We start from the raw sequence: 23,570 nt of genomic DNA, 5'->3' as shown, positions 1-23,570 counted from the left end.
TTGTTCCCAAGCTAAACTTCTAAACTACGTTCCTAAATCTAAGCTTTCCCAAATTAAAGCTCTAAACCTTGTTCCCAAATCCAAAAGCGAAATCCTAGAACTAATTAGTTTCCAAATCCAATGTATGAACCTCGTTGCGAAATCAAAGCCCAAATCCTGAAATCGAAATCTGAGATCGAAACTTCCCCATTTGAGAGCACACAGATTTCACATCCAACCCTAACTGCGAAAGTCGTAGCAGTGAAGTGACAGAGAATAGCTTTTGCATCCATTGGTGAATCAAACCCACCGCCAGTTGGGCTAGTTCATTATGTTCTTACCAGGTTTGCATGCTGTAACTTGTTTCTGTAAGTCAAAATTCACATAGATTTCATTTTTTTTTGTGTAGGTTGAGTTTGTGTTTAGCTTTTGTTTAATGTTAGATTGTGATTTTTTTTAATTCTTACTTTTCCATCATTATTCACCAACCAAATGGTCAGTCAATAAAAACCATGCCAAATTTTTTCTCATGTGTTTGGATATATATGGCGCCTTAACCTTTCTGAGCATAAAAGTATCCTTTTTTTTGTTTCTTGAACTTTTAATAGCTCAGTAGTGTTGGGTTCAATAGTATCAAAGTTCAAGAGGGGGTGAATTGACTTTTTAAAAGTTTGTTTCAGTTGTATTTAACAGATTATATATCTTCTTCACAGAACCAAACTGATTTTCCATAAAATAAGAACTGTATGAACAAGCCCAGAAAGAACAGATTTATTTTTAATTGAACAAATTCAATTTCAAATTAACAGATAAGCAAGAATTCGAGTGCAGGGATGAAGAGAAATGAACACACAACAATTATACTGGTTCACTCAAATGAGCTACATCTAGTCTCACCTAATCCAAGGTGAAATCCACTAAACAAAACGTACCAAACACACTTACACACTCACTGTTCTTGAACCCTACAAGAAACTAGGCACACTAGCTAAAAAACACTATTTCAGCACACACACTCTTCAAGAAATCCTATCAAGAAGAGTTTACAATCACACTTTTATAAAAAATGAACATGAAACGAATACACCTGATAGAGGATGCATAAATCTGCCTTAGACCAGTAGAATAGATTGCTCACACAGTAGTAGCACCTCTAACCAAGCCTTAGAGCCAACTAAGAACAAGCACACTTTTGATTTGTAAAATCTTTCAAGAACACATGCTAATTTTCTGTAAATCCTTAATTCTCTGTTGTAAAACTTGTTTTCTCAATTGTATGATTCACTCTTAAACGCAGGAACAAGTTTCCTTTTTATAGAAAAACAACTTATAACAGATTTTCAAAAAACAGTTAAAGCTGTTATAAAAAGAACAGATTGAAAATAAAATGAACAGATTTATTTTTAAAAGCAGTTAGAGAATCTGTTATGGGAAGGAGACTCAGTCAACCATTATAGTGCAAGGATAAAACGAAAAAAGCTTTTAAGATACACATGGCACCAGACTAAAAAGAATCCATTCATTTACAAATGAACAGATTTATTTTTCAAAACGATAACAAAACAAACTTAACTATTGAAACACAGTCGTTTTGAAAGAGAGAAGACTTAGTCAAAATACTTGATGCACAAAACCTAGTTTTCGAAAGACTTAGTCAATGCATCAGTTAAAAAAATAATCCATTCATTTAGAAAAGAACAAATTTATTTTTATGCAGTAAGGATGTTTTTGCAAAACATGTGAAAAACAGTTTCAGAAAATTTGTGTTTTCTCTTATCACATGGTCAGGGGTTAAGAGGTGAGTTACCTAGCAAAAAGCCTACTCTAAACAACCTCTAAAATCTACCTAAGACATTCTTAAAGCAAAAGCAAATACAAATGAAATTTATACAAAAGGCTTCATCAAACACATGTCTTGAAGGGGCAACAACCATCTTCAACAATCTCCCCCTGTTTGATGGAGACAAAACCTCATAGCTCTGTTGCTTTAAGAACCTGTACTGCACCAAATACCAAACCAGAAAATTGAAACATTGCATAACGTGTGAATCAGTTTTAAGGTGCAGAATGTAACTTCCTGTTTCACCTAGCTTCACCTAGCATGGTGAGCTATTTTTCTCCCCCTTTGGATTCATCAAACAGCATTTAAGCATCGAGAAAGATAAAACAGAAAGATAACATAATTAGTTCAGAAAATAGAAATTGTTCAACATTACAGAAATATAAACTGATGAAAGGAAAGCATGAAAAGCAAGATACTCCTAATCTTTGTAATATAACTCTGCAAGCTGCAACTGAACTCCTTCAATTTGATCATCAAGGTGCTGAAACCTTGCTTGAGTTGTCTCAAAATATGCTCTTTGTTCTGCTGTCATGGCATAAAGGCGATACAGAACTTGCCTTTCAAACATGGATAATGGTTCACCTCTGTACTCTGGGGTTTGATAGGCAACAATAACATTCTGATGAGTTGCAGCAGCTTCTTCATGCACTGATTGTGGAGCTGGTGAATCTCCTCTGATTTCTACAGATGGAAAACTGATCCTTTGACTTCCAGCATGATCTGTAGATGGCTCTTGCCCATAGGAGTGATGGATAACATAGCATGAATGTTCTGCAGCTTGAACCATGTCATCTTCCATGGGAACAGCCTCATCTTCATCTTCATTATTGAGGTTTGAGGCTCCATGTTCTTCTTGAGGATCCTTGCCTTTGAGAATCACCCAGCTATCCTCCACTTTATGAAACCCCATTTTTGTGAGAGTTGAGTTATCAATCTCACTTACAGCTTTGATGGTTTCATTTCTCTCATTAGAAGTGTCAATGCCAAAGTAGTCAATCAGTTTTGAAACAAGTATAGCATAAGGAAAGCGATAATCAGTTAATCTTTTGGATTTCAGCATATGTTCATTGATGATATACACCCAGTTAACCTTGATCAGATTCATGATGCAGTTTAAAAGGATTAAATCCTCTTCATGTAGAACAACATGATTTGTACCTCTTGGGATGAGCTGCCATGCTATTATGTAGGCAACAAGTCGTGGTGTTAGATTCAGATTACTGCATGGAATCTGCTTATGCTCTGGGCAGGGTTCCTCATACAGCTTCTGTAATACTGAGTTTTGTTGAACTCCTGAATCCCACTTGTGTTCCCTTTTCCAACCTTTAGACCAGAATATTTGATTTCAGCCACTGAATTCCAAACTTCACTGGTGACCAGTTAATTCCAACAACTTTTTCAGTTTCTAGTGCTTCAGTGCAGACCTTGTTTCAGCCAATTTTTCAGATTTCAGCCAGTTGAAATCCAGCACCTTGGGTATGTTAATCTGTTTTCTGCTGATCTCATGAATGTAGGCATTGATACCCTCTTCATCTCCAGCGCACCAGCTTTCTAGAACCCCTTGAAAGGTGCTTTGCCTGTCCTGGTTTTTCTTTTTCTGTCTTGAAGAGGAAGCCATGGTTGAACCATAATTTTTCTTGTGTTTTGAATAGTGAGCAACGAATATGGGCAACCAATGTGGGTAGCAGTTTTTCACACAGATTTATATTGTAAAATGAATGAGTTGATGGAGCAGTTATGAATGGATATGCACAAAGATTTTATGCTCTGAAATTGTGCAGAGAATCTTTGAAAAAGGCAACAAATATTTGGAGTCACGATGCACACATATCACACCTTAATTGAGCACCCAAACCATCAAATCGGTTACATAACCATGACCAAAACCATCAAAGGTACAGTGGTTAATACCCACTAAGTCAGTCAAAGATCAGAATTTCTCTTTCCTAGTCATCAAAGCATATCAGTACCAAAAATAAACACATTCAATTACGAATAAACAGATTTAATTTTTACTGAGAGGCACAATTGACATTTATAATTCCCAATTCATTTAGCAGAAAATTAAACCTATCCTTAGCCAATGATTTTGTGAACAAATCTGCAAGCTGTAAATTTGTACCAATGAACTTAATCTCACATGTTCCATTTGATATGTGTTCCCTTAAAAAGTGATGCCTAATTTCAATGTGTTTTGTTCTTGAATGCATGACATGATTTTTGGTTAAGTTGTTTGCACTTGTGTTATCACACAACAGAGGTATATGGTTAAGTAAGATACCAAAGTCATTCAATTGTTGTTTTAGCCATATGGTTTGAGCACAGCAACTCCCTGCTGTAATGTACTCTGCTTCAGCAGTGGAGAGAGCAACACATGCTTGTTTTTTTGCATTGCCATGAGATCAAGCTTGATCCAAGCAAGTGACAGGTACCACTGGTGCTCTTCCTATCAATTTTGCAACCTGCAAAGTCTAAATCAGAATATCCAGTTAAACTCAATGAAATGTTACCTGGATACCACAAGCCAACTTCTTTAGTTCCTTATAAATATTTAAGAATCCTTTTGGCAGCATTGAAGTGTGATTCTTTAGGAGCAGATTGAAACTGAGCACACATGCACACTGCAAACATTATGTCAGGCCCGCTGGCAGTGAGATACAGTAGTGATCCTATGAGTCCTCTGTATTTAGTTTCATCAACAGGAATTCCAACTTCATCATGATCCAAGTGACAACTAGTTGAGAAGGGTGTGCTGATTGGTTTGCACTTGTTCATTTCAAATTTTCTAACCAGATCCTTGCAATACTTGGCTTGATTCAAGAAAATGCCATCCTTGAGTTGTTTGACCTGCAAGCCTAGAAAATAGTTTAACTCACCCATCATTGACATTTCAAACTCACTCTTCATGATTTACACAAAAGTTTCACACAATTCTCCATTGTTTGATCCAAAAATGATGTCATCCACATATACTTGTACTAGAATTGTGTCATCCCCTTTCTTCTTAATGAACAATTCTGATCGACCCTTAGGTTGAGCTTTCCTTGTCTCGAAGTTGCGCACGCATCTGTGCTCTGGGGCGCGTAGGCGCAGCTGTTATGCACTTCTCGTATGCTTCGCCTTCCGAGGCAATGTGTTCCACTGCCCGACGCCTTATTTCAGCGAAAGTCTTGGGGCGGGTGCGATTGAGTGACTTGATAAAAGACCCAGGGCGCACTCCTTTCCTGAATGCGTACACGATCATGGGCTCGTCAGTGGTACACAAATTCACCACTTGTGCCCCGAAACAGCTTATGTACTCTTTCAGGGTTTCCCCTTGGTATTGCTTCACGTCAAAAAGGTCGTACGAAACTGGGGCTGGGGCCCTGTTGGCTAAATACTGCTCTCTGAATAGTCGTGAGAGCTGCGCGAAAGACGTGATGTGTCCCTCTGGGAGGCTGATGAACCAATCCATAGCCATCCCTGTCAAAGTGCTCATAAAGAGCTTGCACCTTACAGCATCAGAACTGCCAACCAACATCATCTGTGAACGTGTTGGGGATCGCTGTCTCTAGGATCGCCTGTGAGAATGGTCTTGTGAATTCTCTGGGTGGGGAGGCAGTCTCAGGTTCGTCTACGTCGTGCCAGCCACGACGTAACTCCTCATTGGCGCGGTGGAGCTCATCGTTTCTTGCCTGAGATGCTGTAAGATCCGCCTGCATGCGTTCTTGCTCCGCTCTCGATGCTGCCATTGCCTCTTGCAGCCCTCGCATCATGCCCACCAGTTGTTGCATGGTCATCTCCTCACTCCTAGAATGTGCAGGCCTCGTGTTCATGGCTTTTCTGGAAACCTTCTTAACTTATCTAGGCTTTGAGAACTGGCACTGAAAAACTCGTGTAGTGGGACTGATGTTTTATATCGGCCCCACGGTGGGCGCCAAATGTTCCGGCCGGTTGACCGGGATCGTCTTTGTGTGTGGCTTGTCCTCGCGAGCTAGGGCACCTTCGTTATGCTCCGTCTGCGATACCTGAAAAGAAGTGAACAAAGGGGCGCCCTCGCGGCCGTTTGCACTCCGACGATCAAGTCAGCTAGCGAGAAGGTGGTCGAAAACTATGTTGCATAACTAAAACTGAGTTGCCCTAATTGCCTTGTGCTCACAGTGGGTGCGCAGCGAAAACAACTAGGGTTTTCTCTGTGTAAAACTGCGAGAATTAGGTTAAAACTTGGATCCCTTTTTCAAATGCCCAATGTCCCTTTTTATACGCCTCTCGTGTTTAAAACGCATTCAAGCGCATTGAAAGCGTATAAAAATGTGCCTTGAAACATTTGATACGTAAGCTAAGTTAACGCGTACCTTGGCAAACTTTCACTGAAACCTTTAATGAGCACGTGTGCATTGCCACGTGCCCTCCTGACTTGATCGTTATTCTGTGCGGAGGGCCTCGCAGTGCCGTAACCCAACTTAGGGTTAATCCGTTGTGCGAGTGCTCCTTCCTTGAAGTGCATCTGGCGCGTGGGGTGACTTTCTGGGTGCCAACTCATGCGCCCCAGGCTCGAGTCACTCGCCCTGGGGGTGTATCTACCTTTCTCTCGTACCATGCACGTGGTTCTCCCCTGGTTGTGGCCCTCTCACGGGTCGTATCTGTCCCAGGGTCTCCCAGCAGTGGCGTGGGTACTTCACGAGTCAGGTTACCCCCTACTGGTACTAGAACTTATGGCCCTGAGGCCATCTTTCTCTTCTCTTTGTTACTGTTCTAGACTATCGAGGCCCGAAGTCCCCTTACGATGTCTCAGCTTGGTGTTTTGTCTTGGCGATGCCTTAACCCGGCGACGCCGTTACTTGGCGATGCCTTAACCTAGCGACGCTGTTACTTGGCGATGCCTTAACCTGGCGACGCCTTGTCAAGGAGACGCCCTCTATTGGCGACGCACTAACCCGGCGATGCCTCAGGCGGTCAATCTGTTGACTTTCTTCCTTGGGTCCCACGAGGGGTCCTACCACATGTTGACTTTGACTTTTGGTCAACGCCCGGGGATGGGACGGTACAATATTCCAACTCTTGTTGAATCCATAACATGTCCATATCATATCTTTATCATGTTATTGGAATCATATCATCTTGTCTACATGTATTGCATTATGAACAAAGTCAAGATCAATTGATCCACATCATCAAGGAACACATGCAGAAATCAATGAGGTTAAGTGACTATCATTATCCATATGCTGTATTGATTTCTAAATTCTTGAATTATTTTGAAGTGGACCTTGAGGAAGAATAAACTGAAGTTGTGAAATCATCTCTTAAAGTGAACAATGGTTCACTTCAATACATATGGGACCCTTAGTCTTGGATCTGATACAACCCAACTCGACAAGCAGAGGACCAAGGACACCTAGGGCAGTCATCTCATCATACAAGACAAGACCCCACCAAACCTCAAAAGAGCCTGAGTAGAAGAAGAACCAGACATGGACCAGAATATCAATTGTTCTTCCTTCTATTCTTTTTACAAGACAAGTTTAACTAAATAAATTGGACTCACTTTAGGGGTTCAAATAGAAGAATAAGCTAGATTAGGGTGTACTTAGTATAAATTGGGCTTGTGCCAAATCCCATCTTAACCTGGCTTCTAGAAACACACCCATGTGTTCACCTTTGACCTAGATTCTAGAAGACTCCCCCATGTGCTTACATTTGACCTAGTTTATAGAAGTTTGTAGTCAATTACACCCTTACCCTTCCTCTCTTCCTCTCCAAGGCACTTATCTCTATAAATAACGTGCCTCCCTTCTTGTAAATCACACTTGAATTTGAAATATGAAGAGAAACTCTGCTTGAGTGACTAGTGAGCTTTTTCCCCTAAATTGTTCTTGGTTCTTATCTTGAGAGTATTGCACCTCAAGTGGCGGCTCCTCACCACTCATCTTGGAATTCCCTCACCTTCCAAGTGGCGTAATCATCCCATTCATTTCACCTAAGCTCTTTTATCTTTTCTCTTTTTTCCTTTTCTTCATTGCGCCATCATCCTTCATCTTATGTCTTGTTATCTTCTTTTTTTATTCGGTCTATATTGTTCTTTATCTTTTTCTTCTTAAATTCCACAACTCATCATCATCATAATCATCACCATATAATTGTGTTTTTTCGTTTGCTCTCTAGAAGAGAACCTTCACAGTTACTTAACCACTTGGTTAAGTTCGTGTCTAATGACAATATTCTTTGATCTTACCACCACAATTGCTAATCCCAAAACTCATAAACAAAAGAGTAACCCAATAAACGTGGAATCCTAAAATCAACTCACATCAGGTCCAAACAGATTATTACCTTTCCTTAGGTAATCATTTTTCTTAGCCTTTTGGAACAAGATAACTTCTATGTCTGCAGGTCCTAGATGTATGACTGATAGAGATCAAACAAGAGAGGATTTTACTAATGGAAGAAGAGGTCATTCACCCAAACATTTGAAGTTTTTCCTTCTAGTCTTCTAAAAAATTAAAGAAGAATTAAAATAAAGAGAGGACCAAGCCTAAAGCCAAAAGAATACTACAAGCTTTCAAAAATGGGCTTCAATTAATATCTCTCTTTATAGTTTCTTTTGTATAAATTTGTAAATAATATAGAATAGTGTTTAGGTAGGTGCTAAGAGGGAAACCTAAAGATACCTCTTGTGTAAAGCATATTTAGATATTAGCTTTAGAAAAATCTAGAAGGTATCCCTTCTATTCTCCACTTTAGGCGCTAGAAGTGGAAGAGTTGCAAGGTAACCTTAGATAGCTTCCTTTGTAAGCTTCTTGTACATTCATGACCGGTTCTTCTCCTATAAAAGGAGGGCTTGAGTCTTTCTAATACAAATTTGATATTTTGAAATTGGTGAGTGATTGAGAGACTTGTATCTTCTCTTATTCTAGTCTTATCTTGAGAGCACTCTTGGAACCTCAAGTGGCGGCATCTACACTCATCTTGAAGCTTTGCATCCTTCAAGTGGCGTTTTCCTCTCAAGGACTCCAACCACATAAGTTCTCTTCTCCTTTCCATCTTATTCATCCATTTCCATTCCCAAATAAACTCTAAAAGATGTCTTAGGTATTTCTAGTCATTTTAATCGGTTCATTTGCATATTTTCTTACTTTTGTTCGGTTCATTTGATTTTTAGGATGTTTTTAATCGGTTCATTTTCTTCCTATCTTGTTTTTGTTTGGTTAATTTGATTCCTAGGTAGTTATAATCGGTTCATTTGCTTTCTTGCTTGTTCTAATCGGTTCCTTTGACATAAAATGGGTTTCCATATGAGTTTGGCTTGGTTGCTTATGATTTGGTGAGTTCTTGAATGAAAGAATATTGATCCAATTCTAGAAAAGTGCCTAATCATATTCCAACTCAAGTTGAATCCATAACATGTCCTTGAAATATCTCTATCATGTTATTGGAATCATATCATGTGGTATCATGAGTCTTAGGTTTGTTCTTGTTTGTGTTTGAGTTGTTTTGGAACTTTTAATTCAAGAACTTTACATTCTTATTGTTACCTTTCTGTTTTAGGTTTACTTTTGGGTATTTCTTGCTGTTTTCTTGTTGTTATTACATTGTGTTTGTGTCATTTTGATTTTTGAATCCTTATAAGTTTTGTCAAAGTCAAGTTTCTCCAAAAAATGTTATCAATTCTATGTGGTCCTTTTCTTGATAATTTTGGTTTCTTGATTTTGTGTTGAGTACAGATTTATGTGTTTGTTTTCTTAATCCTTTGGTGCATTTTCTTTTTAGTATTGAGTTCATACTTGTGTAATAGACCTATACAAGTTCTTAAACATCACTTCTATTATGTCTTTTGTAGTTCTTAATTTTGTTTTTCATTCCTGTTAGGTTTCCTCTGTTTTCTTGAAAATGTGCTGACTGTTTCGATTTATTGCAATTTATTTGCTTACTGGAAATTTCTGAAATTCTGGATTTGAGTTCTTCAAAGTGTTATAAAAAGGTAGAAAAAATAAGTACATCAAAATTCCAAGTACAAAAAAAATGATAAATGAAATATGATCAGTGTGTAATTCTGCCGAAAAAAAATACGGTAATCTGGCAGTGATTTTGCAAAATTTATCACAATTGATTGGTTTACTGTTTTTGTGTAATTCTAGTGCCATTGTTGAGATAAGATCTTGAACTTTCTTTGGTTTCAATTTCATAATCCAGTTCGCTTTATACAATTCCAAATAAATCTGTGAAGTCACGCACGTTTGCACAAAAATATTTTCCAGTAGTTCTGTTTTTGTTTTCTTCATCTATTCTAGTGCTCTTCTTTAGGATTCTTTTGTGTGCCATCCTTTAATTGAGTACCTTATTTTTCTTGCTTGTCTTTTCTTCACTATTCTTTGTGTTTTTCATATATCTTGTATTCCTTTTGCTATAGCCTTTCTTGTTTACACCTTTTGTTGCTTGTCTTTTATTGTTCTTTAAGTTTTGTGGTGCTTTGGCTTTGAGATAAAGTATTTTTTCTTTGACATATTTCATTTGAGGTTACTAAGGCCTCAAGAGCAGATTGGTTGAGGGAAGTATTCTTTCTTGGAGTGACTTGAGTGATTTTTACTTTTCAGCACATTCTTATAATTGTTCTTTTTGCTAACCTTGTTTTCTTAAAATTGGTTGCTCTTGTGTTTGCTGTTTTCCTTTTCTAATGGATACATATTCAAGTGCTGAATCTTCCAAGCCCCATTCTACTCATAAGGCTTATGTTCTTAATGAGTTAAAAGAAGCAAAACAAGCCATTGCTTTCAAAGATGAAGCTATGAAAAGATTGGAAGAAAGATTAGCAAAAGTTGAATTGAAGCAACAAATATCTTCACATTCCATTCATGGCAAACATCATTCTTCTCGGCATTCTTCCAAAGATTCTTCCAATGCTCACGGCCATGGAGAGGATTATAGAAGAAGGAGGCATCATCATCATTCACATGGAGAAAGCCACCACAGTGAACAAGGACATCACCAAGAAGCAAAGCCTCAAGTTCCTTTTGTAAATGTACCTAGTGGTGATAGTGATCCTAATTTGTATTTATAGTGGGAGGCTAAATGTGAACAAATTTTTAAAGCCTATGAGGTTGATGAGGACCAAAAGGTGAAAATAGCCTCTTTAGAATTTGTAGATTATGCCATGAAATGGTGGCATGGTATTGCAACAGACATTTGCTATAACAAGAGACCTCCCGTGGTCTCTTGGAACGATTTGATAGAGTATATGCGCCTTAGATTCGTGCCACCACACTTTAGGAAAGACCTAATGTTGAAGCTCCAACAGTTTCAACAAGGCACGCTAAGTGTGGATGCTTATTTTAAGGAGTTAGAAACGCTTTTACTTAAAGTAAACATGAAAGAAAGTGAGGAAGCTATGATAGCTAGGTTTGTGAGTGGTCTAAGAAGGGATATTCAAGATATTGTTGAACTTCAAGAGTATTCATCTTTGGGATCTTTGGTTCACCTTGCAATGAAGGTTGAATCCCAACTTGCAAAGAAAAATACTTTTAAAACTTCTCCCAATGATGGCTACTACAACAATTCTTGGAAAAATAAAAAAAACTTTTTCAAACCTTCCTTCTAAAGATTCTTCTTTCAACCCTAAAGAGTCTAAGCCTTCTACTTCTACTCATATATCACCAATCAAATCGTCTAGTAAGAAATGTTTTAAATGTTTGGGATATGGTCACTTAGCTTCTAATTGCCCTTCTAAAAGGAATATGTTTGTGCATAATGGGGTAGTAGTTAGTGAGCATGATTCCAATTCATCTAGGCATTCTTCACCTTCTAAGCCATCAAGTGTGATTGAAAGCGAAAGTCCTTGTGAAGGTGACTTATTGATGATAAGGCGAATGTTGGGAACAATTCCAAAATCTTTGGATGATACCCAAAGAGAAAATATTTTTCACACCCGCTGTCTTATCAACAACAAGTTAGGTTCCTTGATTATTGATGGGGGTAGTTGCACTAATGTGGCTAGTACAAGAGTTGTGGAGAAGTTAGCCTTACCCACTATCTCTCATACCAAGCCTTATAAATTGCAATGGTTAAGTACCGGAAGGTGAAATCATGGTTAACAAACAAGTCCTCATTAACTTTGCAATAAGCAAGTATAAAGATGAGGTTTTATGTGATGTTGTGCCCATGGAAATAACTCATCTTCTTTTAGGAAGGCCTTGGCAATATGATAGACATGTTTTACATGATGACCTATCCAATACAATGTCTTTTTCCTTTCAAGGGCGCAAGGTTATCTTAAAACCCCTCTCTCCCAAAGAGGTTCATGAGGACCAAATAAAAATGAAAACTAAAAGAGAAAATGAGAAAGCAAAAGAAGTAAGTACTAAACCGAGTCACACCACTTTATCCACTAAATCAATCATGTTGACTCGTGCTATGCCTCAAGTTGAACCTCAAAGGTATTCTTCTTCTTTATCTTTTTCATTACCCAAGGTTATCAATGACCATTCTTCATGCAATAAAAACAAGAAATCGAATGCACTTGTTTAACATTATTGAAAGAAGAATATTTTGTTTTAGCAGGAACAAAGAAGTTGGATAATTTCTTAACATTGTTCTTTATACTAGATGTATACCCTAACTCATTTTTACTGAATACAACATTTTGAAAACCTAAAACAATTTCAAGATTTGTTATTCCCATTGTAAACTTAGATAAGATTTTCAAAAGATATTCTACTTTCTTTTCTAAATCTTCGTAATTTTCACAACTTTTAATTGAAGCATGTAAATACATTAATTCAAGATTAACCAGTTTTGTTTTAGCATCATGCAACTTTTTTCCTAAAGACTTAACTTTAGGTTCAAGAAGATTATTTGCACTTTTTAGCTTGTTGCATATGATAGCAAGTCTATTAACTTCCTAATGTGTTTCCTTAAATGCAATCAACAATTGATCATAACTTTCTGAATCAGTAGAGCATATACTCACAGAATCATTGCTTGATCCCTCATTGTTGACCATGAAACAAAGATTTACTTCTTCACTCTCTGTTGATGTGTCACTTGATGAAGACATGTTGTCATTGTCTTCCGAATAAGCTCTTTTGCCTCTACTTTTTTCTGTTTTTCTGCTCATTGCCTTATCCTTGTTTTGATTGTTTGGAAAATCAATCTTTATATGCCTTGGCTTACCACAACCAAAATAAGCGTAATTAGCATAACTGAATTAATTCAATCTAGAAGGATACCTCTTTTTAGGTTGAAATCTCTCACAATTCTTCTTCCTAAACAGTTATGTAAAAAAAGCATTCATCCTAAAAGGCGAATAACTCAAATTTCATTATTTGGTGTGTTAACATGTACTTCAAAAATAATCTTGTCTCCTTCTTTGAAGTCATTCGACATACAAAAAAAATTTCATCCCGTTCCAAGATTTGTTGATTTATTTTGGTTCATTTTCTTTTACTATTTTGCACTTTCCAAATTTGAGATGACCATGAAGGTTAATAAAATTAGAATTTCAGCTGCGTATATAAAACGCAAATATGGAGGAGACAAATCTTATAAGGTAATATTAACGTAATTGAGACTGCCTATAAAAACAAAATCTTAAATAAAAAGAGTAAAGTAAATATTACCAGATGACTCAATTCACAATTATATGGAGTTAGGGTTATTTTAAAATGACGGTATGGACCATCAAAAGCAGGTGCTTTCCTCATGAGACGATCTACAAACTCTAAGAGTGCAGGTTGTCCTAACTGTCCTTTAAATACAGTTATAGAAAAAGAAGAGTTCCCCAAGTATCATAAAAGAATCTGGTGGTTTCTTTTGAGACATAAAATATTTGGAAAGTCGGACCATGCATTGGTAATCCGTGGTTTCAAATGGTCTATATTATTCATGACTTGATGTACATTCCCTCTATGATCTTCTAAGATCTATTTGTGAGTAAGCTCTCGTCAAAACTGGATAGCGAATACACAGTTTACATTGGCGAATTTCTTGAAAAGTATTGCATAAAGGTAAAAAATAATCTAAAGTTGTTGATAGTAAAAAAATAACGAATGAGAAAACCAAAAATCAAATACCTGATGTTCAAAACTCATGCACGCAAATAAGCCCTTTTGGTCGTGTTTTACGTTTGTTTGTGCATTTAGCATTTTGTCTGAATTAAATAATACACAGAGAATACAAATGTAGAGAATGGACAGAGGAATGAGGAATAGAGACAAAGGGATATAAAATCTTAACTGATTATAGAAGCGTAATTATTGTTTTAGGAGTATTGTGGTGTAATAAATGTGAGGTCTGAAAATATTCAAACGGTGCATTTGTGTGTTGCAACTGAAGCATTAGATTAAATGCAGCTTCCAAGAGTGGACTATTTCAGGAGTGAGCAGTTGAAGAGTCATTGGTTTTCCAAGAGTGAATTGTTTGGAATTTGTGTGTGAGTAAAGGAAGAATTAAATAATATGCTATTAAATAAAAAAATAAAGCAATGTATTAATATGTCAAGAAAAATTGTTTTACATGTGTTTTATTTTGAAATTTGAATAAAATCAATTTTGTGTGGTATTTTGATTATAACTGCATCTTGGATTTTTAAACCAACACCATTTCTAATTCTTGTTGTACTTAAACAAAACGTGAGCTTGTATGAAATTGTATTTTTATATAACATTGATTTCAGAAAAGTATGACAGAAAGCATAAAAAATGAAATAATTTATTTCTGAACAAAAATCATTCATTCTACAGTTGTTGATTGTGTTTTTTATTAGAAAAGATTTTGCATTTTCGATGTGTTTCATTTCACTAAATTTTTTTTTTATTAGATTGGACCAAAGGCGGACACTAATCACAAAAAGCCCACGCAAAGATGCAATTAACGTGGGCTTTGCCTTCACACAACTTTGAAGCTAATATCCCCGTGGCAAAAAAAAATGTCGGGTGGTGGCGTCGCAATAAGTTGGCTTGCGTGGGTTTTGCCTACAAGTTGCCAACACAAAAAATTACAAATGTTAACTTAAGTGGGGGCTTAGCCTTGGGCAGAAAGTGAGGGCTTAGGCTTAGCTAGGGGGACAATAAAATTAGCGTGGGCTTAGCCTTGGATAAGGGGACAATAAAATTAAAAATAAAGCTTGGGCTTAGCCTTGGATAGGGGCACAATAAAATTAGAATAAAGCGAGGGTTTGACCTTGGTAAAGTGACAATGAAATTAGAACGGGCTTAACCTTGGATATGTGGACACATAATTTTTTTTTTGTATGCACTATTTTTGGAAGCTATTGAACTCCACTTTTAAATAAAAGTTTAGATTTTAAATATTAAATATTAATTTTTATTTTTGCAATAGCATTAAAAAGAAAAAAAACATCAATAAATTGATAAATTAAAAACTAAAAGAAACAGCAGCTATTAAACTCCATTTTTAAATAAAAGTTTAGATTTTAAATATTAAATATTAATTTTTTTTTTATAAGTTAAAAACTAAAAAACAAAAGAAGATGTTTGTATTATTTGGTGTCTTTCTATGAGATGTTATAAAGGATAATAAGAATTAAGTTTAATTAGTTATAGCATACATTTCACTGTTATCTAAATTAAGAACTACATTTAAATTCAAATGGATATTGGTAATAAAGATAAAGAATCTAAGAAAGATGAATTAATGATAAGATGAATTAATGAATTGAAGGAATTCAAAAACCAGAGAAATTCAAATAGCCAGTCCCAGTTAAAGACAAAAATATGTGTGAATACAAGAACCTAGAGCTTCAAGGATCTCCTGCCAGTATTCAAGCTTCAAGGATACTCACATCTATCCTACCTAACATCTGTTGCATGTCATAACTGCATTGCATGGAACCAAATTATGACATGGTTAGTAACCCCAAAGAAAAGGTTCTTACTGATGGAAAAATGGTTCCTCCAGATCCTTATAGTGGCCCTGAAACTTGGTTTCCCGATGGATATGGATCATCTGCCATGAACAGGACCTCAAGACAATTCTTTGGCCCTAATAAACACATGTCAGGTCCACCTTATTTCAATTATCATCATAATCCATATGCTTATACAGCAGCTCCTGAAATGGCTATGCGCAACTTTCACCCTTCCATGCATAATCCAAATTATGCTCCTGGATATGGGGATCCTTTTGTATCCTCAATGATGAGAGATTCACATCCTTTACCCCACCAGTTCCCACAAAAACCAATGCATCCCTACTTTCATACACGCTATGCGGATACTCGTCCAGATTCATATGATTTATATGCTCGCAATGCTTTTCATCACCCACCTTCTTGCTCTTGTTTACGTTGCTACAACAATAAAAGAATAGAATCAGTGTCACCTGCTGCATTTGTTAATAGCAGATCGCCTCATACCCCTTCTCCAAATGATCCTATGTTGTACGGTCCTGAGATCCCAGGAGTTGGTCCTTATGTTCATAACTCTAGAGCTGCCATTCCTGCCATGGGTTTACATGAAAGACAACTACATTCACGATGGCCTAGAGACTACAATTCTGAGATGGGTGGGTTTGTTGGAAGCCGTCCTCGAAAAGTAGTGTCTGTGAGTAGATATTTGTATGAATGGGTTTAGGGTCTGTTATAGTTTTTGTTGTTGAGAACCTTAAGATGTAGACTCAAATGTCCCAACGCTTCTTCTTCCACTACCTTTCAAAACCATTCCACTACCTAAGCATCCACCTAGATATTAGTGATCCAGAAGACACTCTTATAGCTATAAGAAGAAAACTTAACGCTAGTTATACTCATTCAAACCTTTCATGGTTGTCTAAGGCTATCCAACTTCAAATCACTGCTACTAAAAATCGATAGAATAGTTGTACTTTGAATCACGATGGAGAAAATGAGCAGTGGAAGAAATAAGCAGGGGAGGGCAAGCTTTCAAATATGATGTCAAGGGTAAAATGAGTATTTTAAAAGTTATGGAAGCACAGTTAGGAATTATCGGGTTGCAGAAGGAAAACCCAGATTGTAATTAGCCATTTATGTCACGCTCTATGTGAGGATGTCATGCTACCATACTTTTGTGTTTTTTAATAAGGAAGGGTGTCCTCGTTTTCATAGGAAAACTATATTAATGTTATAAGTTGTGTTCACCCGTCTTTTCATTATTATATTATAACATGCGTGGTACTCGTGGGACGCCTTCTATGTTTTCCATTATATTGTTATAATGGAAGCGGGATTGATGAGTGTGAGATAGCTAGCTAGCTGCATCTCAGCTATTACGTTCTTTTCTATCTCTGGCCTAGGCACAGACACACTTAGTCGAACAGAGCTGGTGTGACCATGAGAGTATTAGGAATATCATCTCTGAATTAGCAAGAGCTGGTGTGACCATGATTCCAGACACACTTAGTCGCACAGATACATGTGGTATCGTTAGTTTGATTGCTACGGTGCTGATATGGTGGTTTTGGAATGCACTCAACTAGATGTGGCTGAGACCTAAGAGGATAGAGAGGCGTCTCAAGGAACAGGGTATCCAACTGTGACTGAGTTTAATATCTATATATTAGTTATATTTCTTGTTTTCTCCTATTCAACACTTCAACTTGATTTTCTTTTAATACTAAAAATATCAAATGATATTGAAGCATAACAAAAGACAATGAACTGAAATTCATAATTAAAGATCTTGAACTAGGAGTAGTTGCCTTGCCACCATCTCTTTCAAGAATATATATTTAAGTAAAAGTCAACTTACTGATATTTGATACTAGTAAGCAGCTACCACTTCCTGCAGCCAAAAAGCTCAACACAGACCATAGTAGTTTCTAAGATGTTGAGAATGATGTTGGGGCTTCATCCAAATACAACTAAAATTATAACATCATAAAGCTCAACCATCAATTGTGAACATTATTGTAAAAAAAGAGAGATAAATGAAGGAAAAGAGAAGAATTATTAAAAATAGTGCTATAGACTATAGTGCTTAAAAGTAGTTTCTATTAAGAGGACCTTAAGTAAACATAGCCAGTTGTTATAAGGTGGCCTTAATGCATACATAAACTACGGAACACACTACAGACATTCCGCTAAATACATTCATTGATGATAACAGATAAAAGAGTTTCTCAAGAGATTCACACCTAAATGACAAGAACTCAATGTGGTGAATGGTGGAAATCAGATACTGAGGCTGTAATAAATGAAGCTTTGAAATCTGGTTTGGCACCTAATGTCTCTGATGCTCACACAATCAATGGTCATCCTGGACCTGTCCAAGGCTGTGCTTCACAAGGTAAAGTCAGATTACTAAACTCTAGCCTTTTGGTGTGATTAGACCAAGCCAATGTGACTAAAAAATTGCAATTAACAAGTTCTACTCAATACCTAAAGCCAAAGGAAAAAAATGGCAAACTCAAAAGTCACATATTATTTCTCTTTATTTTTGGTCTTCAAATATTTGTAAGAAGAATGTTTGAAAACAAAAAAACTTTCTTTGGTGTGCAGAAGGATTTAAGTTGAATGTTCAACCAGGAAACACCTACTTGCTAAGAATCATCAATGTTGCACTCAATGAAGAGCTTTTCTTTAAAATTGCTGGTCATGAACTCACTATTGTTGAAGTTGATGCAGTCTACACAAAACCATTCAAAACTGATACCATTGTCATAACACCCGGCTAGACCACAAACGTGCTTCTAACAACCAAACATGCAGCTGGAAAATACTTGGTTGCAGCCTCTCCTTTCATGGATGCTCCTATTGCAGTAGACAACAAGACTGCCACTGCCACATTACACTATTCAGGCACCCTTAGTTCCAGCCTCACCACCCTCACTTCCATGCCTCCCAAAAATTCCACCATTCTTGCTACCAGTTTCACTGACTCTCTCAGAAGCTTAAACTCTAAAAAGTATCCAGCCAGAGTCCCTTTGAAGATTAACATAAACTTGCTCTTCACTGTTAGTCTTGGTATCAACCCTTGTGCTACTTGTGTGAATAATAGCAGGGTGGTAGCAGATATCAACAATGTTACCTTTGTGATGCCTAAAATTTCTCTTCTCCAAGCACATTTCTTCAAACTTAAGGGAGTTTTCACAGATGATTTTCCTGGAAATCCTCCTGTATTTTATAACTTCACAGGAACACAACCATCCAATTTAAATACCGTGACTGGAACAAGGCTATATAGACTTGCTTACAATTCTACAGTTCAATTAGTCTTGCAAGATACTCAAATGTCCCAACGCTTCTTCTTCCACTACCTTTCAAAACCATTCCACTACCTAAGCATCCACCTAGGTATTAGTGATCCAGAAGACGCTGTTATAGCTATAAGAAGAAAACTTAACTCTAGTTATACTCATTCAAACCTTTCATGGTTATCTAAGGCTATCCAACTTCAAATCACTGCTACTAAAAATCGATAGAATAGTGTACTTTGAATCACGATGGAGAAAATGAGCAGTGGAAGAAATAAGCAGGGGAAGCCAAATCTAAACCCATGGCTCCTCACTCTAATGAAAAAAATCAAGATAGAAACGAAGCGAGAAAACTCAGAGTAGAACGAGGCACAACTCTGTTGCGGCAGCAAAAATGAGGGTTCGCCAACGCCGAAAGCGTGGCCGCGAGGCTTGTTCCTCTGCAATCCCAATCCGCCACAAGGAGCCTTGAGCCTCCTTCTTTCATTGATAGAGAAACATGAATTAGCTACTGTAGAGGTCGAGATGGATTGAAAACGAAAGGAAATGTGAAACTTACGGTGTTAGGGCACAATCAAAAACACGGTAGGGCACAATGCTTGAATGCTCTCCGTCGCAATGCTTGAATGCTCTCCATCGTCGCAATGCTTGAGTGCTCTCTGTCGTCACACGATGTTGCTGATGTGAGAATGTTGTTGATGCCTCATGAGGAAAAGTGGAGTGAAGTGAGTAGGAGAGAATTCTTCAGAATTGAAAAATGAAAGAAAAATTAAAATTAATTATTTGTATGTAATTTGCGAGGGCTTAAATTTCTTATTATTTAAATTTAATTTTAAAACTTTTAGCGTGGGTTTAACCTTCAAATATTTAAATTTTAATTATTTTTATAATTTTAGTAGCTGCCATTTCAGCAACACAACCATTATTTTTATTTTTATTTTTTATTTTTTTTAAGTTTACGTGGGAATAACTCACGCTTTCCTCACACCTTATTTAATTTATTTTAATAATGAAGGTTTAGTGAAGGTTTAATGGACACTATTTAGTGTCCACTTATGGCCTTCAATATTTCTTTGTAGCTAAATTAAGATTTTCTTGTAGTGTTTTAAGTCCATTGAGAATAGCAACTATACAAAAACATGGAACATATAGTTGAACAAAATATATTAATCAAAACAGGAATTTTATAGTAGTCTCTTGTTTATGATTTTATCCAGGTTGATAGTAGTATATATTTGTTATGAAGTATTTACTAATAGATGAGTAATATAAAGATCTGAATGTTGCGATGTAACATAGTATCATTAGATTATTTAATGATTTATGGTTTTTGGTGATTAGATTTTAACTTCATTGTATTTATCGATTTAGAATTAGATTGTTTGTATTATTTAGTTATGGACAACTCGAATAGTTATTTCAAATTCAATTCCAAAATTTAATTGCATATTCCATTAAAATATTATACATCAGACATTTGAAAATTGTAAAAATTGATTACTAAAATTTAGAACCACAAATTTGTAAACAACATTATATTATAAAGATTTAATAACAATTTGGACAACCAAAAAGTACATGACTGTATACAATATGCCTGCAATATAAATACAAATGCAAATATAGTACAAATACAATATAAATAGACCATTCAACTACAAATGAATTATTGTTATATAAACAAAATTTAAAATTGAAGCTTTGCTGTCGGATTCCAACTACAATAAGTTATATTGTTCCCTATATACACAATTGAATTATTTTGAATCAACTCCATGTATTGGTATGAAGTAGCAATCTAAACATCATCAAAGTAACTATAATGCAGTTTAATGTATAAAAAACAATATATATAGAAGAAAAAAGAAAAATGCAAATCATGATCAACAATAATGTGTGTTTCTGAATCGAAACATGTATTTTATGTCAAGCATATAAAATTATATCAACACATCAACAATAACAGAGAAAATGGGAAAATTATAATCCATAATAAGATGGCACATCAGCAATAACAGAGAAAATGGGAAAATTATAATCCATAATAAGATGGCATAAGGACAAAATAAACAATATTAAACTTGTAAGAACTCTATATAAATGTTAATTGGTGTACAACCTGTTAAAAGAACAAGTCAGCATTGTTTTAAGTGTTTAGCAAATAAATAAAACCAAGAAGAATATAAAATAACTTAAATATGAAGAAGTATATGAACCACTGTAAAAATTTTAACGTATGATGAACTGACCTTTGTATAAAGTGTTGAACACATTTAATTATGGCAACACATTAATTTATAGTCATATAATGCACTGTGAAAAAATACAATAATACACATGATAAGCAAAGAATTATGTTTATAGTGTAAATAATGAATAACTATTGTGGGGCTACTAACTTTATTGATGTTATTAATGGAATAAATTGGAGGTTTTCGTGCAGATTAAATGAGAACATTAAACCAAATTTGGTAACTGTAAATCTTATCACTGTCGTTCTTCGTTGTTTGACACTACTTCAAAACATTGTGTCTTTGCTTTTTGTGTCTTTTTTCGTATGTGCTTCTTCTTGTCTCTCTTTGCCAAGCAAAGCATTCATTTTCCGCTCACAATAAACCTTAAAATTACAAAAATTCTCATTGTTGGACCAAAATGCCCTTCAGCCACATTAACGGACTCAGTAATGTTCCATTGAACAAAAGTGTTATTAGGTCACACACTAGTGTGCAACGACATTCTAGGCCGGTCAAACGAGAACCGGTGTAAATAAAAATTCGGTTGTATTTTTGTAAATATTTGGTACGCATTACACCGATTAAGTCATCTAACCGGTGTAATACTGCTCTAAGACTTAAATTTTTTTAAAACTTTTTTTTTGTGTTAACATGGTATATTACACTGGTTAGATGGCTTAATCGATGTAATATACCAGACTCACAACAAAAATAAAGTTTAAACAAAACTTAAGTGAGAGCGTGGTATATTACACTAGTTGAATGGCCCAACTGTGTAATATACATTCAACTGGTGTAATATACCACTCTCTCACTTAAGTTTTTCTTAAAAAAAATTTGTGAGTTCGGTATATTACATCAGTTAAGTCATCTAATTTGTGTAATATATGGTGCCTAGAGCAAGGAAAAAAAATTCAAAAATTTAACTCTAGGCAGCCTATATTACACCTGTTAGATGACTTAACCAGTGTAATATGGGTCATTATGAGTAAAATAATAATAATATATTACACCAGTTGTTACTAAGAACTGGTGTAATATATTCTTTTTTACCCTATTTTCAAGCTCGGAACTCACTGTTTATTCGCGCTACTACTTTTCTGTTCCATTATGATCATTCGTCTTCCATCGCCACTACTCCTCGTGCTCTCATTCTACTTCTTTGCCTTCTTTTTCATTCTTGCGCTTTCATTATACTTATTTGCCTCCATTTTTCTTCCTCCACCGTTGTCGCCAACTTCGTTAACCTCCTCTCCGTTCACCACTCTTCCTTTTAAAATATTTCTTTCTTCTTCCTAACCACCATTCTTGCTCTTCGGTGTGCCACTGTTCTTTCTCTTTGGTGTCATTGTTCTCCCTCTTCGTTGCCACCAATCCTTGCGTCGTTGCGCCTCCATTGTCTCACCCATTGCCCTTGTTTCGTGGCCACAGTTCCTCCGTTCACGCTCCAAGGTGAGTTTTTTATTTTCAAATTTTGTAATTTAATTTTTAATTTTTAATTTTAATATTAGTTTTAATTTTTAATTTAATTTTTTTGTTAGTTTTAGTTGTAATTTTAATTACAATTATTAATATAGTTTTAATTAGTTTTATAGATAATTTTTTTGTTTCTTGGTTTCACTACCCTCGCCATAGCTCATCAGTTCACGCTCCAGGTTAGTTTTTTTATTTTCAAAACATGTTAATTTTAAATTTAAATATTAATTTAGTTCACAATTATTTATATAGATGATTAGTTTTATTTGCATTTGAAATATATTGTATTATGATAAACGTCTTGGTATTGGGTCCGGGGGTGATCTATGTTGAAGATGGATGAAGCTCATCTCTACCTTGCCTTAGTGTGTTTGATGTAGTTTTTAGCTAAGTTTGCTTTGAAGGTTGCAATGTGTCTTAGATGATCTTGTACTTTAGGTTTATGTGTATTCAAGGTTGCCTTTTGCTGCATGACCCATCCTAGATGCCAAATCAAGGTAGTAAGATCAAGCACATAATGAGGTTAAATGGTTTTGGAAAAGTTTTTAAAGTTTTCTTAAAAGGTTTGATTCAGTACAAAAATAAATCTGTTTACTTGAGAAACAATAGGTTTATTTTTTTTCTGTTAAAAGGCTTTTCGAAATTCTGTTCGGGCACCAAAGGTAAAGCTCAGTCTATTATTTCAGTTAAGTTGAGCTGACAGTTTTGTTAACATTTAACCTGTTGTTTTTAGAATCAATCTGTTGTTCTTATAATTGCTCTGAAACTGTTTTTTGAAAAGTGATTAAGAACTGTTCTCTATAAAATAAAATGCTTTTCTCACATGAAGATACGCTGAGTAATCACAATTTTAACAAAGATAAAACATTTCTTGTGTGAGAAAAGAGAATTGGAAA

The 23,570-nt window shown here is 35.8% G+C and overlaps 1 protein-coding gene across 1 annotated transcript; it reads left to right on the top strand.

Moving 5' to 3' along the window:
• The first annotated feature begins 17,019 nt into the window (after positions 1-17,019).
• LOC137822168 (laccase-4) lies at positions 17,020-20,084 on the top strand. The gene is given in 3 exon segments (XM_090294329.1): positions 17,020-17,294; positions 17,878-18,057; positions 18,270-20,084. Coding segments are annotated over 2 exon segments (1,071 nt in total). The 5' UTR covers positions 17,020-17,294; positions 17,878-17,909; the 3' UTR covers positions 19,193-20,084.
• The last annotated feature ends 3,486 nt before the right edge of the window (positions 20,085-23,570 follow it).

Source organism: Phaseolus vulgaris, chromosome 8 (genome assembly GCF_051622355.1).
Source record: "Phaseolus vulgaris cultivar YP4 chromosome 8, ASM5162235v1, whole genome shotgun sequence".
In the NCBI taxonomy this organism is placed as follows: domain Eukaryota; kingdom Viridiplantae; phylum Streptophyta; class Magnoliopsida; order Fabales; family Fabaceae; genus Phaseolus; species Phaseolus vulgaris.
This window is presented reverse-complemented; position numbering and strand designations above follow the sequence as displayed.